Consider the following 18,419-nt stretch of genomic DNA (forward strand, 5'->3'; position numbering starts at 1 on the left):
GGCTGTAACTATTTCTACGTTAAAGCCACCCTTTAACCCAAAATCTTCTAAACAATTTCTTTCTTCTTCTCTACTTCCCACAATTTTAAATATAATCAAAACTTCGGCAGCTATTTCCTCTTTGTCGGGGGGCATGGTGTTGTCACTTAGGTACACACTTAGATAGGCTTAAGGGTGAACCAGAACAAAACGCATTGTCTATCCCCACCAAATTTTGATTGATTTCCAGCTTGGTTGAAAGTGCTAGGTATATCCTAGTCTGTATCCCTCAGCAATAAAACGTTCAATCATAAACTTAGTCGCTCGTCAACCAGATTGCCGGTTGATAAACGACCGGGTGTCCTAGTGTGTACCGGCCTTAACTCCTTCAAACATCAAATCTGGTTTTAAGGCAACAGGAATTTTTCAATTCGACAATAAGATATTTACAGATAACGACTTCCTTTGCAGCTACGTAACGGATAAAACAATATCGCCTTCACAACAGTCACCACTAGCTGCGCAAGGTCCAATTACTGATCCAACAATCTTTTTTCTTTCCACCCCTTCAACCAGCACAGCAGGCAAAGAGAGACCTACTGACAATAGTCAGCTCAATAGAAGTGAAAGTGGCGAAGAACTTGATGGTATCGGCCCAATTGAAGGCAGTAAGAAAATTAAGATAATAATTTTCTAGATTTCATTAAAAAACTAGACCGATCACCAGTTGTTGATGATTTTGTGTTGGTAAAGTTTAGACCAAAAGACGAGCTAACACGCAATGTTTTTTATGTTGCAAAAGTGTTGAAACCTGAAGACTTTACTGGAGAAGTAGAAGTGAGTTTTTTTGTGAAAAAGCCCTAAGTTTGAATGGTCATTTACTTTTCCAAATGTCATGTGGAAAGTGAAAAGGGACCTCTTGTCAGAGATGCAAAATTTTCAGTACGGCCGATATAAGTAATTAAGGTCGAAAATATTATGAGTTTCGGGTTTTTATTGATTATTATACCTCATTTAACATAGAACATGACAGTATCGGTTAAAATCTCGGATTGAAGATGCAAGGTCTAAATAAATCATTTGGTTAGCCTCTGCTTGGTCTGTCTCTTGTCTCTTTTCTTTGTCTCTTGTTGCTCAATGTTATTTCGCCATAAAGACAAGAGGTCCCATTTCTAATATTCACTTTTTAAACAGATTTTAGTCCAAAAAATTAATTGCCCTGCATTCTAGTGGAAATTTAGAGAACTACAACAAAGTTCATTTCACGAAGGACAAAATATTTCACAAAATTTGCGGTCCCGACAAGAGGTACATTTTCTTATCTTATAGCGAAATAACATAGGGCCGACAAGAGGTCCCTTTTCTGAAATGCGATTTTTACGACATGCTTCAATAAAATAATTATTTAAATGAAAACTACCGTGAGTTAAGAGGAAAAATTGCATTTCTTTCAAAGAGGACATCATAAGCTTTCTTTTGATACCAAAATCGTTTCTTAGATACAAAAAACACTGTTTTTATGCATATTTGAAATTTTCAAAACAGTTTTTCTCAAAATGATCCTTTTCCATAACAAAATTTCAAAGTCCTATAACTTTAACAAAAAAGATCATACATGCGTGGGGCTTGCACCAATCGATTCAAAATTTAATAAGAATTCAAATATATATTTAACTCAACATCGAAAATTCCCGACAAGAGGTCCCTATTCGCTTTCCACATCACAAATGTTGCTGACGTCGCTCTTGTTAAAATGAGTGACATTAAGATGATATTGCCTGTACCTTCTGAGACTGGGTCAACAAAGAGACTTAAGTCATTTTTTAAGTTTGAAGTAAATTTTGACTTGCTTACTATTAACTAATTACAAGTAGAAGAATTTGACACTGTTAGGTTTTAAAAGTGTGTACCATTACAGGTTAGTAAAAGTTTCTTTGTACAGTATTTTTGCTTTTTAATTCGTTGTTCCACTGTGGCCCGTATCATGTTCGTTCCACTGTGGCCCAATATAGGCACCTACATAGGTTTTGTAAAACGGTTCATAAAAGTTAATATTTATTTAATTATCAGTTTTAATATATGTTAAATATATGCAGGATAGGTTGTTCTCTAAGTACATTTATCTTCTGAAGCTGTAAAGCAAACAGGTAAAAAAAACAAAAATTGTTTTTTTGATTTTTGTTCCATTGTGGCCCACCCTCCCCTACCATATTTATAAATTAAGTAAAAATAAACTAAATCAGCAACAGTACTTACTCTTGTTTCTGGGGCGTATTTGTGATTGGAATGTGGGGTTTCCTTACACCAATGGATATATAAAACTTGGCTCTGAATCGTGGTTCGTCAAAGCAAGGGAAAACACCATGAGCGCCAAAACGATTCTTTTTTATAGCATACGTCCTGGAAAATCGTGTTTATTATTTAGATGTTTCTCTATACAAGGTGAAATTTGTATACAGAAAGTTCGTCATGGGCTCGGTTTTTATTTAAACATATTGTTACAACTAAATTAACTGATAATACTTTAAATATTACAGCCCACACTTTGTTTGTTTTGGTACGATAACATTGTTATTGGATTATGGATTATTAACATTATAATATTGGAGATATTATGAATTTAAATTCTAAAAGCTCTAATGTTTAGAGATTTTATCTTTGTTCCATATAAAAGTATCTATTATACAGAGTGTTTTTCTTTGAAACACAACCCAAATTCCAAGTACTGTGAGACATCGATCAGCTGATATGCGTTGTTCCATAGTTATCCATGAGGTTTAGTATTACTGTATTGGGAATTTATTGTAAACAAGACTCAACATGGTATTTCCCTCGATCAAAGAGTGAGAAGAATATGTTAATAATAAATTATTGGTTTTATGCCAAGACAGGTTTAAAATTAAGTTTCCAGGTGTGATTCCAGTACCTAAAAAACCAACAAGGCTATTATTGACACATACAAATTTAATCAAACCAGATCCGTTGTAAACAAAGAAAAAAAACTTAGACCTACAATACATACTATATTTGAGCATGTAAAAACACCCTGTTGAGTCTTATTTACAATAAATTTCCATTAACACGTTGGGTGCTGATGACGGGAATTCCCGTAATTGCTTAACATTGAAATAAATGCAACTTTTATGTTCAAACATGTCGACAGCACAAATAGTGTTAAACAGTGTTTCATAGTACTTGTAAAATTTAAAAAATTGTAAAATTTGTAAAGTTTGAAAAAACCCCCGAATTAAGTGATAAGGTCAAATTTAGAAATTTTGTTGTCATTGTTTAAGGGATTTTAGCAAAATAAAAAAACAGGCATAGGGCACATCAAAAATTAGGATTATAGTGTTGTAGATTCGCCAAAAATGATTTGTATAATATGAACAAATTCCTTAAGGGCTCTGCCCCAAAGGCTAATTTCCTAAGAGCTTCACTTTACACATGCTTCAAAAATACAATTTAATTTTAATCTAACTTTTTGATTAAATTAAGATTGATTCAGAAAGAAGTAAACCTATTCGTGTTTTTTTGTTGATTTTAGCTCATTGTTTGACACTATTGATGAAAGGCATTATTGTTATTGTTTAAATTGTCAAACCTGGGAATATCAACTCGTATGCTCAACAATCTGAAAAGCTATTACAGTGAAACTAGTATAGTATAAGTGTATGGTCTGGAGATGACATCACATATCACAACCAGTTTTAACACCAATACAGGTTTAAGACAGGGATGTATTCTCTCACCTACTTTATTCAGCCTATTTTTTTGTAAACAACTTGCCAGAGCAGACTTGCATATCATAATCTATGCATTATCTATCTGCATAATCTATGCAGATTATTCTCCTCGCTCTCCTACAAGAACTGGGCTTCAACACATGATAAGAAACCTAGAGGCCTATTGTAGTATGTGGAATCTAATTTAAATCTAAACAAATAAAAAAAAATGGTTTTTAGAAATGGTGGCAGACGAAAATGGTGCGGGCTGTCATCTGTTATGTAGCTCAAGTCTGGGGATATATGGAAAGTGATTTTGCAGAATTAGGGCAAAAAATGTTCATTAAATAATTATTTAAGTTGCCATTTAATACTCCAAACTATTTATTATATTTAGAAACCGTTTTTGATCAATTATTTTTCTATACTCTGCACAAATAAATTATATATTTTTTTAGTATCTTTGCCACATAACAGGCTGACCAATATATTAGCAAAACAGGTTATGTTCCATTAACGAGAACAACATATTTATAAATTACAAACATATTATTTGGTGCAGGGAATAGGAAGATTAGCAGTGGCACTTCCAGGACCTTGTCAAGGAGGGAGCTACCGGGCTTTTTGAAATTCATAAATGCAATCGTCATAGTTTAATTTTTTAAATGTCTACTTGCTCATGACAAAAAACTGGTGAAATGGGAGTTTATGGACGATTGGGCACAGTTTTAGGTGTTAAAAATGGCTTCAGAAAGTCACCAAACAGCTTTGAAAATTCCAAATTTTCCCGGCCCCCCCTGCTTAATGGGGGGGGGGGGGGGGGTGTAGACATACATATACATACACAAATTTGAACGAATGGTGTTTTTGGCCTGTGGAGACAAAATGAAAAAGTAAATTGGTCCTAGGTCTTACCATGCCACCTACGGTAATAGCTACTTCCCTATAGAGAAATTCACTAATATATCAAATAAGTACCCTTTTTCCCCCTTTTAGCGAATTTCCCAAATAGGGAATAAGCTATTACCCTAGGTCTCATGGTAAGACCTAGACCCTGAGGTCCCCAGAGGCCAAAAACACCCTCCGTTCAAATTCATATACCGGTATATATGTCCGTTAACATGATAACTCTAGCAAAAGTGATCCGATTTAGATGAAATTTTGTAAAAACATGTAAACCTACATTTATGGGGTAAAAATTGATTTTTCCCATTTTTTACCCTAAAAACAAAAAATTCCATAATTTTTCTCCAAACTATTTTGTAGAGCTTAAAAAAGAAATAATTTTGTATATTGAAGCATTGTTGTATGCCCAACGGTTACAGAGATAATTTAAAAAAATGTAAATTTAAAATTCCCATGTTATTCTTATGGAGAATAAATAAACTGTTGTAGTTTACTTGTTTATGGATATATTTTAACTAAATTTGAAATTTTTTTTGTTTCATACTAAGCTATCAACGTTCAATAAAAAAAAAACACACCTCAATATCTTCCCTGTAGCAGCAAACCTAAGTAGGTACGGTACTCACTAAAATTAATGTTATTTAGATAGGAAATAAATGTGACAATTTTTAGGAAATATTTTAGTAGAAATCCAGCCAGGTAAATGGATATTTGCTTAGTCAAATTCAAATTCAAATAGTTTATTGCCATTAAGTATACATGTCATACAATAGGCCAGGTCAATGGAGATAATATACAATTCAAAGTACAATGTACAGAGTCAAGTGTAAATAGATGAACATGCTATACTTAATAAACTAATAATACTGGGTTTTTGTACAAAAGTATTTGAGATGTATTGATAATGATGATAATAATACGTTTATAGTTAAGCAAACAAGTTGGGTAAGTACATATAACAAAATAATTAAGGCTAAAATTGGCAGTGAGATACAGCTTAAAACTAAATAACAATAAATTTTTAAATAAAGTTGACAGAAATTCATTATTATGAAAGACTATTATATCACAGTTCATGAAACCATTATTACATACTTTAGAAACAATACCCTACTTAACAATTAGAATTTTACAGAAAATCATCATGCTTGAAAGATAAAAATTCCTCGATAGAGTAGATAACCTTTCTGTTCAAAAAATCGGTCAATACATTTTTCAGTGACTTAATAGGCAAGTTGCGTACATTTTCAGGGAGGGCTAGTCTGCAGATTTGCTGCGGCAGGGGTATTTTATTTAATAAAATTACACAACATGTTTTGATTTTACCTAGTGGGGTAGCTAGTGATTCAAGGGTGCAGCGGACAAGTTCTGCACTACGACGACATAGTAGTTGTGACCGCCACTAAGCGCTAACTGTTAATTCCAAACCGCTAGCACTGCGGACAAGTTCTGCACTACGACGACATAGTAGTTGTGACCGCCGCTAAACGCTAACTGTTAATTCCAAACCGCTAGCACTGCGGACAAGTTATGTACTACGACGACATAGTAATTGTGACCGCTGCTAAACGCTAACTGTTAATTCCAAACCGCTAGCACTGCGGACAAGTTATGCACTACGACGACATAGTAGTTGTGATTACCACTAGAGAGCACTACAAGTCGTTAAATGTGTGATTGCATAAATAAGTCCAGTAACTAAACTAATTAAGGAAAGGATTGTTATTTTGTCATACTAATAATTTAAAAAATAAATAAGAACTTAGATTCAACTTCATAGTTCTTTTTAACTACATTGTAAGTAGAACAATTTCAACTGAACAAGATAAGTTATCGCAGGGAATTTTGTTGATCCTTACATTGATACGGTCACTGTACAATGGTTTTTGCGAAGATCTTCACTTCAAGACTGCCTCGAAGATGGTGTTTGGTGCTTTTCCATTAGGTTGCGTTAAAATTATTTTATAAAGCCGCAATAAGTTGCTTCCCTCTGCACGATGAGTGGCTTATAATTGCCTCATTACTATTACTATAGTGTAGTAAAGTGTAAGGAAGGTGGGGTAGCCGGAATAAAATCCCCCTGGAATTTTGTTTGCGGGCGGCATTTTACCCCTGCGGATTTAAGAGTCTACTGAAAGTAGAGGGCGTGATAAATTAGAATAGCAATAAAACTGGAATTTTACCTCGTTTACGCAACCTGTATATGTACGGCCGAGATTTTTACCCCCCGAATTTTACCCTCAGATTTTTACCCCGGAATTTTACACCCTGTGCAGATATATAAAACTAAAACTCCGGGTCGTAAATTTTGAGCTGACCTTAAATATGAAGGGGGTAAAAGTACGGGGGTTAAATTCAGGTTCGTACACTCTAGGTATTACAATTTGATGTGTTCTGACTAAATTCACAACCGTTAAAATATACGTTTAGTTCCACCTTTAATTTATTGAACTGATGTTGTGCAGATAAAAAGTTTGCGGCCAGAATTTTAGCCGCTGGTTTGTCAAAATGCAAAATTGATTGTTATTTACGCAATGCGATATATCAACACATATTTCCTTTCACATAGTGCTTGGGCTTATATTGACGACTTTTTTCAAGTAGCTAAAAAAATACTACAAACTTAATGTTAATATAACATTATTGAAATGTTTTCCAATTGCAATCTTTTACATTATTTAACCACCATACTATGTATATTTTAAATTTTATCTCTAGTTTTTTTATTGCATCAGAAACATGCAGATGATTACTATACAGAGAGTTTAAAAGGGGAGCCAGACCGATATTTTTTTTATTTACACAAACTTGGTTTTTTGCTGATTGTTATTCTCATTTTAATTCCCTTTAAAATGATATAACATTTATACAGGGTGGCTGAAAAGTAACTTGCACCCCCCTTAACTTTTCAACCATTTGAGATATTCAAAATCGGTTTGCGGCAACCTTCTTAGATATGAGGGGCTACAATAATTGGGGTCAATTAAAACTTTGCCCTTAGGCGCAGCGAAGGTAGGGGGTAGCTCAACATTTTCAAATGACAAGTATAGTCGAGTTTGGTATCATTTTACAGGCCTTGACGAAAAAAACAATTGACATAAAGAAAAAGAAAATCGGCCCACTAATAACAAAATGGCGCCCTAAAATGTATCAATACCTAATAACCATGAGGGTGACTGAAAATTAGCTTGCACCCCCCTTTACCTTTTTAACTATTTGAGATATTTGAAATCGGTTTGCGGCAACCTGTTTCGATATGAAGGGCTGATTCTAATGATGGTAAATTTTAAAAATTTTGCCCTTAGGGGTAGTAAGGGTATTGAGTAGCTTAAAATTTTTAAACAGGAAGTATGGTCAAGTTTGGTATTATTTTACAGGTCTTGCCATAACTAAACAATTAACATAAAGAAAATAGAAATCGGACCACTAAAAACAAAATGGCAGTTAGAAATTACTTTTAATAACCATAAACAACCAGAAGTGTAAAATATTGTACAGCACACTTGTATGCTGATGACTGCCAACTACTTGTCACACAAGCCAGATATGACATCCGCAGCAATTGGACTCATCAATGCTGATTTGCATAGCATTTTTCAATGGTCTGTCATGAATGGCCTTGGATTGAACGTTGACAAGTGTGTTGTCATGCATACTGGACCACATATTAGAGGTTAAGTGGTAGAGAGGACTTGCTAGTCCTAACTTCGCCTCTTAAATAAAGACATTTTTCATTTCATTTCATTTCATATTCTAATGCAGGAGTTGAGAAAATCTGATATTGAAGTCACCCTTGATGGCATGGGATTGTCTGTCTGTGACACTGTCAACACGCTTGGTGTTGTACTTGACAAAGACCTCTCTTTTTCTGACCACGTCACATCTGCAGTCCAACGTGCAGTGGGAAGATTGAGAGGTCTTAGCAGATTTAAAACTCTCCTGCCAGAATATGCCAAAACGCAACTCATGCCATCCATTTTTATTAATTTTTTTTAATTTATAGCTATTTTATACAGCTGATTTAAAGAACAGCATTATTCTCTTTTACATCTTTTTCCCATTGCAAAGCATGGTTATTGCAGCTCGTATATAGTATAAGTTGACAGTAATTTCAATCACATACCCCAGTCAGTAATCAAAAGCTCCAATAAAATTTGTTCTTATGACAATTATTAATTCAAAGATTTTTCTTAGTTCTATACCCTTTGGATAGTAGACTGCCAATACCATTTCAGGGCAGAGGAACCTAGGGCAAGCCTAGGGTGCAGTCGTTAGATAAAGGACGTCGGAACAATAAACTATAGCTTGATACAGTAGACCCCCTCTTAACCGACATCGTATTAACCGATAATCGGATTATCCGCCTTCGATCGTAAAATAATACAGTTTGTTTTAACCGACTTTGCTTTGAGAGCAGCTCGGTTTAACCGCCGCTTTCTAGGAATCTCGGCATTTCCGCTCCCATGCTGGGCGATGAGAACTGAACCATACGCTTATCTCCACAGGATATGACTAACAATAAGTTAGTTTGTGTTGATCAAAAAAGATATAGCATAGCCTATTGTCAGTTTGTCATCATCGTTCCTAGCTCGAGCACATCTGATCTGATTTGTTATCTGTGCGGCAAACTTATAACATCATAAACTGCGTTACGATTTTGAGAACTGATTATCTTATTGCCGGAGTAAACAAACAATGCAACTTGTAGGGAAGAGGGGTTAACAACTCTAAGGTCAAGATAGTTTTTGTGCTTGAGCCTCCAGTGAGAGGCTATATATAAACGTCCTGTCTTGTAACAAAATGGTCGCTTGTATCTTTAATGTCAACAAAAGGTTCTGTACTGTATTACGATGTATTTTGAAAGCATCAATTAATACATTTTTTTTTTTACAGTACTAAAGTTATTAAAATAGGAATTTTATTGACTCTTGCGTAGTATTATAATATATTCCACTGAAAGTAGGCCTATTTGACTTAACCGTGCTTTGTGTTTATTTGTAACTTTTCTATCAATATGAAAAAGGAGATAAGAGTAGTTTATTTGATAAATAATGCAAGTATGATTTCAAAATAATGATTATATAATTCCAAATGAATAGCACTCATTATGTTATGATTTTAGGGATTGCCCGTTTTATCCGACCTTTTGAGTCATCCGACCTAGGTCCGGTCCCATTAGGGTCGGTTAAGAGGGTGTCTACTGTCTATAGTAAGCTCTTTAAATCTATAAGTTTTTCTAGTTTCTAACTTTATTAGTGGTGTTTCATACATACTTTTACAATGTTACATGTAAAAGCTTTAAGTAATGGTCAGTTTTTGTGTGAAAAACTATTATTGAATAATAATCAAATAATTAAATGATGCTATATTCAGTGATGTAGTCATAAATTTTCCAGTGTGTGAACACTAACCATTATCGTCTGAGAACTTAACATCGGATATGATCACAAATCACGATTTCACTGCCATCACAGGGGATGCAAACAGTTTTTTGCGGTTGTGGAAGACGACGATGATGTCCCCACGACTGTGTGGTGCAAGTCAAGAGCATGTTCACGATTTTGTTATGATCACAGGAGATGCTCACTGTTTTGCCACTATCGTACGAGATACAAGTATAACTTATCATATTAAATGCTTATTAAAGTTATTAAAACCCATTGCAGAGATATGCCTCAATGCCTCGGATATGCATCTCTCATGTTTCCTCTCCACTACAACACTGTCTATAATATATCTAATATTGACTCGTTTTACCTGATATGTCCCCACTCGTCTTTAAAATTATTACGGTGAAATCCTTCCATTAGACCATGAGACCATTCTCCTTCAAAATACAAATATACAACGTAGGTTTTACCCTTTTCTAGTGGTTTCAAAAGTTCAATGATGAAGTGGGCATTTTCTTGCTGCATTTCGGTCCTATGAACATTGAGTTTCTCTTGCTTTTCTTTTTCAGTGACTGTTAGTTGGTTTTTACCTTTTGTGGATATTTTCAATTCTTTGCTGTGCAGTTTTATAACATTTGTATCCACTTTACATTCTACCTGAAAATATATTTTAAATTAACATACAAAGGTAATTTAGATAAGTTCAGTCGTATGAATTAGCAACCAGACTTGATTTTTTTACGATGTTCGGATGTTTAAATACATTTTACATTACAGGGTCTAGGTGTATTTGCTCTTGTTTACTATTGTGCTAGCTGTTCAATCTAACCCACTAAAAACTGTCAGTCCAGGCAAAGGAACCTCTCTTGGACTTGCAATGCTCCAAGAGGGTGCCTTCTTACGCCTGGATAGCATCTGTAGGTATATATAGTCAATGGTAGCGCTCATCCACCAGGTTAAGCTGTGCTGGTGCATCACAGCAGTTTGGCTCTCTTGTCTTTCAGCACTCTCTTGATGCAGAAACAGCGTTCGAGGATTTTGGACTTGAAAACATCAAATGAAAGAGTGCTTCGGACAAGATTGCGCCATTGGCCGTTTCAAGGTCAATCCTGAGTGCTTCCCACCTAACTCATTGGAAGAAGGTATGCATATGCAGGAAATAAAAACATTGGGAGTCACCATTCTGACATTCCTGACTCACTGAATTTCCCATCTTGTGAAGGTAGGCCGGATAAAACAGTGCATATCCGGTGAGAAGCTGGGTGGGATTGAAATCTATTCTACCTTTGAAAATGTACTAGCCCATGTAAGGAAAATATTTAGTCAAAATATTTAGTCTCAAACCCTCCTTGATTGAAATTTAAAACTAAAAGAACTAAGAATAGTCTTTTTAAATTTGAAAGCGAACTCCACACAGGCTTGGTGGTTAGAAATATTTTGATATTAGAACTAATCATAACAGTACTTGCTTCTTGTTTCTACATTGGTGCTTGCTTTGACCTGACAAAAAAGTAAATAAAGTGATGTATAATATTATTTTTCCAGTGTTGTAGGACTTACAGTTATCCACAGTTTGCCGTTGTACATTCTATCCTTGTTAGAAGAAATCTTGCCCGGGGGAGCTAGAAGATCCAGCTTGTATTCCAGAGGAACTACATCATCTGGTAATCGGTATTCAGCTACTGCTTGTACAGCACATAATATTGTTACCAGTAGAACTAGAGAGCACAATAATGTACCCTGGTTCATTCTGTGTCCTAAAAAAAGAAGGGACATTTTAATGTGTACATAATGATTATTTGTTTCCCTGATTTTACCTTCAAGGTTATTTAACAACTTTAATTTTAGGTCATAATTTCTATTCATGTTAGCAGACTCAGCAACAATTAATTATGAGTGTGAATTAAAATTCAAATTCAGTGTTAGGCTAATACAACCAAGACAGGTAAAAAACATCATACGTTGAAAAGTAACACAATGTCTTAAACATTAAATTGTACTGATCTTTTATGGAAATCCTGTGTGTGCTTATGGTATGTACTTCATTATTCTTCCCGAAATTGGGTGGTGGCAGTGGTATAGCTACTGACATACATTGTATTGATTGTATTGATATTAGCAAGAATATAGAATTGCAAAAATCCTATGACACATTAAAACAAGATTTTTCACATTTAGAAAACGTATATGAACACTCCAAAAATAAAAATAAGTCGTTAATGGAAGAACTGATTGAGGCTGACAACAATGATTTATCAATAACCAAGGATAATCTGACAGACTCTGTTTGTTATTTTGCTGATTATGAAACAAAAGCAAATGAACAAAAATTGAGAATATCTGAACTTCAACACACTATGGAGCAGTTAAAGAAGACTATAACTCAATTAAAAAAAGAAAAAGAAACTGCTTGGACTAAAATGAAGGAAACCGAAAAACTCTGCAATAAATATAAGATGGACATTTTAAACAGCAAACAATGGTTAGGAGATGAGGCGATCTCTTTTTATTTGACAAATCATGTCCAAAAATGTACAAAAGAGAAGAACGTCTACATCTTTGAGCCTTCAGTCACCCAACTCATTAAGCTAGCAGATTTGGACACAGTCAAAAGTCAAATAGTAGGACTAAGCTTAAAGAAATACAAGCTTATACTATTCCCCTGTCACGATTGTGACAGAAATTATATTTTATTTTCATATGTTATAAGGTAATAGAATTGAATGTTAGTACAAATCCTGGAAAACTAGAAGAAACCGGTTTTCTTAGTTCAAGTCGATACCAGCATTGATAACTGCAAGCGCGCAGTCTGGTGGCAAGTGTTCGAGACTAGGTTTAGGGTAGCGATGATTCATAATTTGGAGGAGAACCACGTTGTTTCAATCTCATTTTGCGTAGTTGTGGCCGACAGTCAACTTGTTCCCTCGATTTGGAGGTATGTTATACAAATAATTAACCAATTTATGTTTTAAGGTTATTCCAGGAAAAATCAGTACAACTTCAATTTGTAAATATATAGCTAAGTTTTTTTTTTTGTAAACCAATTAATAATTTTTACTTTAATTTTGATTGACATGAAGATTGAACACCACGTGTTTTTGGCTCAGGTTTCAACGAGTGTTAAAAAATTGTTTTAGCTTTGTATCTTAAAAGGGATTAAATTTAAATAGCATTGTGTCAATCTAAATGAGTTTTGTAACTATCAATAACTGTTCAGAGAGAATATTTCGATTAAATTTGTTTTTAAGGTAAAATTAGGTTGGTTTCAGAGTCATGTTCTAGTTGAACCGACAGGATTTTAATATTGTTTTAATTTGGGGTAGTTATTAAGGATTTGTCTAAACAGTTATTTATTTCAACATGGAAGAAGGATATGTTTAATTGAGTTTATTTGTGTTTTATTAAAATGTCACGGTATACAAATTTAGTAATTCGTTAAAGAATCAAGATGTATTAGACACATGTTTGAGACAGCTGATTAAAAATTACTTTGTGGTCAATTTTACTATTATGTAAATTCAGTAAAAGGTAATATGTTAAAATATTTTATGTTTTGTACTTACGAATGATTTTATTTAAAGGGGTTATTTCAAATGTTTGTCAATGAGAACAAAATGAGAATTTTTAGTATTCTATGTTAAAATTTATTGGGGAAACTAGACTTTAGAAACGATTTGTGGGAAAATTAACTTTGCTGGATAGATGTGTGAAAGTATGTGTAACTATACTAAAATAAAGATATTAAAGAAGGGATCCATAGTACGAATTTGGAACATGTCCTAGGGTTCAAGTCCCAGAGTTGAACATCGTCGGAGAGTACACCATCGCCTATCTGTTGTCTGGAGGAGTCGGGACCAGTATCACCTTCTCGGAGGCCTGACAACCGTCTGTGGACAATCTGTTTGCAAACCATGGAAGTCTTCCCACCAGTAGACTGTCTCCGGCTCAGATCATCTCACTGAAGCTCCACCAAAGATTGAAGACAGCGTTCGTGAAGTGATGAGTACCCTTCACCATGTTACACATCAATATTTTCAAATTTTATGATTAGGCCTATATATATGAGTTGTAAAGTAGAAAAGTATGGACTTTGGAGAGGACAAGAAGTTTTAGGGGAATTTTTATGTAAGGTTTGATCGATCAAAGAAAGGGGAGGGGGGTTAGTAATGGTTGTAAAGTTTATTTTAGTTTATGTGAAGTAGATAGTTTTTGTTTATTTTCTAAGGTTTAACATACTGAACATTTGTTAGTTTTAAGATGTTGCTTCATTATATTGGATTTTTACTGGAATAATAAGACTTCTTATTTCAGCATGCCCTTCTTGCTTCCTTTCACAGCACGTTACACTTGATTTTAAATTTAAGACACTTAGGTGTGTCAGATGCGCCACTCTGCTTATCAAGTTCGTGTTTGTGAGAGGTGGAGAGAGAAGCATGATGAAATAGAGATTTTAAAGGTTTTGAGTTAAGTAAATAAATCATGGGTTTCAATGTTGATCTGCTCCACAAAGATGAGCTGTTGTACGAGTTGCAATGGCGGGGATTCCCTGTTACTGTAAATAATACTGTAACTATCTTGAGAAAACAACTTAGGAAGGCTTTGAAGGATAATGTACCGACGAAATGGGAAAATTTAACTGTGTTAAGGGTGACAATAGAACTAGACAATTGTCGAGAGAAGGTTGAAGAATTTCGGGAATTACTCGCGAGTGTTGAAGAGATTAAGGAGGCGGTCGGTATTCATAGGTTGAAAGAGCGAGTCAGTCATTTGAAGCGACGTTTGGGTAATTTGCTCGAAAACGGGAATATTCGTTTGCCAGATCAATCGCGAAGCCAGGTTTCAGAATGGGTCAATGAGTCCAATCAGTGGGAAAAGGCACTGCGTAAAGGTTTAGATAGGTTAGACCAAACCGTAGTTGAAGCTAGTTTGAGAAAGTTAAGTGAAACACATGAAGTTGAGGAGAATGGTATCGAGTCGGATAGTATAGATTATAGTAAGGATGTTTTTGAGCCAGAAAATGCACAAGCGATGGGTAATTTGGATAAGAACCAAACAGAAAACAATGTTTCTGGGTCTAATGTAGAGATAAGCAATTTGGGTATTGATAAGAGGTTGCATACATCTTCTACTTCTGAGTTGTTTACAAAGCTAACAAATCCACTTGAAAAAATCATACGTGAAATCCCTTCTAATGTTAATGGCTTGGACCACAATAAGTTATTAGCTTTACTCAATGTAGTAAATAAGTTGAAAAAGTGTGGTAAACTTAATGATTCACAGGTGTTAGAGGTTGTAGCTAGTCATGTAAGCGAACCATTGTTGGGTAGAATAAATACGCACATCCAATGTGGGTCAAATGTAAGCTCTGTGCATAGTGCCTTACTAAGGTACTTCATTCCACAGGGTTTATATGAGAAGCTAAAACGTGACCTGGTACATAGACCCCAGGGTCCAGACGAACCTCTTGCCATGTATGTGTGTGCGGTAAGGAACAACGCGGAGTTGTTAAAATGTGATTACTCAGAACGTGAACTGATTGACGTAATTATCGTAGGAATAAATCCGAGGGACAGAAATAAATTAGTTTTCCAGGAATTTCCTAAAAGCTTACAAGATTTGGAAAAAATGTGTATGGTAATTAAGAATGTTGAGTATAATGACTGGGAAAGGGAACAGATAAGAGGGAGAAGGAATCAGTTTGGCGGTAATAATTCTGGTCGTGGTTATGTAAATAATGTAAATACAACTAAGGGAAGAGAAGGCGGGAGTAATCAGATGGAACCACGATTATGTCACTACTGTTCTAAACCCGGTCATTTCATAAGGGATTGTTGGAAACGAGGTAGGGACATTAGGGGAGGTTACACTAGGGGAGGTCACACAAGTGGCGTGTCACACAGAGAAGACGTTGGGAGTAGGCCTACAGGGACCAACAATCAGGGAAACTAGTGAAAGGGAAGAGTGCCTTCCATAAAACAGGGGACTTTAATAAAAAGAAATTTAAGAAAACATTCAATAACAGTTTATGTAATTTAGATGTTAAGAAACATGTTAAGAATGAGAAAATTCAGGTAAAGAAATTAGAGAGAAAGATTAAGAATAGGCGTTGGTTCAAAACGAAAAGAGGTATTCATAACTTGCCAGTAGTAAATGTACATTTTAGTAACAATATGGTACAGTGTGCATTGTTAGATTCGGGGAGCTCTATAAACATTATAAGTAAGAATGTTTATGATAAGCTGGAATCTAAAAGGCTAGTGATAAGCAGGTCTAACGATAAGGTTAACTGTGTCACCGCTACAAGTGAATCCGTAAACTTATTAGGTAAATGCATTGTGAAAGTAAAAATCCAAAATAAGTCATGGTCCGTGCAGTTTTTTATTGCCGAGAAAATAACCTGGGATGTAATATTAGGAGTTAGGTTCATGGAGAAAACTGGACGAGTATTAAATCTAAGAGAAAATAAAGGTTATTTTTCATTTGATATGGACAATATTTTCAATTTGAATGTAAACGAAAGTAACAAGGTGAAAGCTGTCAGTTGTGGTGGTTTAGAGTTAAAGATTGGGCGGTTAAATCTCAAGGACCGAATTGAAAGTTTAGTAGAACGCAATCCACAGGTTTTTACAAATGAAATAGGAAAGGCTTTAGATTTTGAATGTGAAATAAAGTTAAAGGACACTACTCCAGTAAAGATAAGACCCTATCCTGTTTCCCCGCCAAACATGAAAATCATGCGAGACATAACAGATTCGTTATTAAAGCAAGGTATTATTGAACCAAGTTTGTCAAACTATTCATCACCTAGTTTCCTAGTTAGTAAAGGGGAGGGGAAAGGTCATAGGTTGGTGACAAATTATAAGGAACTGAATTCAAAGATTGAGCCTATCGTGCACCCTATAGGAGAATTACAAGGGTCATTTAACTATCTTAGCGGAGCTTCAATTTACACTGTGCTAGATTTAAACAATTCGTATTATCAGGTGCCCTTAGATCCTAAAAGTAGGCACCTAACTGCGTTCTCCACTCCTTACTCACTTTACCAATACCGCCGTTGTCCCTATGGGCTACACCTTGGATCTGGGTTATTGTCAAGTTATCTAGATAGAGTCTTTGGAGACTTAAAATTCAAGTCTGTAATATCGTTTGTTGACGATATAGTAGTTTTCTCTAAAGATCCAGAGGAACATATGGAACATTTAACAGAAGTTGTAAATAGGTTATCAAAAGCTAATTTGACTGTTAATCCAAGTAAGGTGCTGTTTGCTGCGGAGGAAATAAGTTTCCTAGGACACCGGGTGTCCCACAACACATTGAAAGTGGACCCAGATAGGACAAACGCTATTAGAGAGTATAAGAGTCCGACATCTGTGAAAAACCTAAGCAGGTTTATTGGAATGATAAATTTTTACTCGAGGTTCATTGAAAACTATGCAATATTATGTGCCCCTCTGAATGAGTTACGAAAGAAAAATGCTAAGTTTATATGGACAAATGAATGTGAAGCTAATTTTCAAAAGTTGAAGGAATTAATCAGTAACCCTCCCGTGTTAAGATTACCAAACTATGACATGCCCTTTATACTGCAAACAGATGCGAGCCAAGTAGGTTTGGCGTCAGTGTTATTGCAAGAGATCGATGGTGTTAGATTCCCAGTACATTATTACTCTAAGAAGTTTACAAAGCAGGAACTAAACCTTACTGTTTACGAAAAGGAAGCATTAGCAGTTGTGCTGTCGATTCAAAAGTTTAGGAGTTACCTGGAAGTTATGCCATTTTATTTAGAGACGGACAATCAAAGTTTATCTTGGGTTTTATCACACCACAATAAGTTAGGTAAATTGGGACGCTGGACAGAGTTAATATTGGGGTTACCTTTCAAAGTTAAACACATTAAAGGTAAGGAAAATAAAATTGCGGATTGCTTGTCTAGGATGTTTGAGGGATATCCCAATATTGAAGTGGAAAGTGAGATGTCAGATGATAAGATAAATGAGTTGGTAAATAACCTGAGTTGTGTAATGAATAAGGAAAGCAGCCTTAGTAATGTAATAAATAACTTAACTGATTATCCGGCAGCCTTTACTGACATACGGGAGCACCAACGAAAAGATGAAAGCCTTTCAAAGATAATAGACCAGATACAGAATGGTGATAAGGTGTCACCATACACGATAAGTAAGGGAGTGTTATTATTCAAACCACCGAATAAAGTAAAAGGTCGGATTGTAGTTCCGGAAGCAATGAAAGATATGGTATTACATTATTTTCACAACAGCGTTAGCACAGGGTGTCATTTAGGTATTTCTAAAACAGCGAATAAGATAAAGCATATATTTTTCTGGGAAAGGATGTTGGATGACATAAGAAATTATGTAAGAAAGTGTGAGGAGTGCTCTAGGTCTAAACAATGTCAGCGTAC

At 35.1% G+C, this 18,419-nt stretch overlaps 1 protein-coding gene across 1 annotated transcript in view; it reads right to left on the reverse strand.

Moving 5' to 3' along the window:
* The window catches only part of LOC128998987 (aminopeptidase N-like), a 31,780-nt gene that overhangs the window by 880 nt on the left and 12,481 nt on the right, over positions 1-18,419 (reverse strand). The window contains exons 2-4 of the mRNA XM_054425344.1: positions 11,558-11,754; positions 10,365-10,654; positions 2,236-2,379 (exon numbers count right to left, since the gene is read on the reverse strand). Coding sequence (XP_054281319.1) covers positions 2,236-2,379; positions 10,365-10,654; positions 11,558-11,754 — 631 coding nt within the window. The remainder of the gene's footprint in view (positions 1-2,235; positions 2,380-10,364; positions 10,655-11,557; positions 11,755-18,419) is intronic.

Source organism: Macrosteles quadrilineatus, unplaced genomic scaffold (assembly GCF_028750875.1).
Source record: "Macrosteles quadrilineatus isolate MER2022 unplaced genomic scaffold, UCM_ALF_1.0 Scaffold_7__1_contigs__length_78375512, whole genome shotgun sequence".
Lineage (NCBI taxonomy): Eukaryota > Metazoa > Arthropoda > Insecta > Hemiptera > Cicadellidae > Macrosteles > Macrosteles quadrilineatus.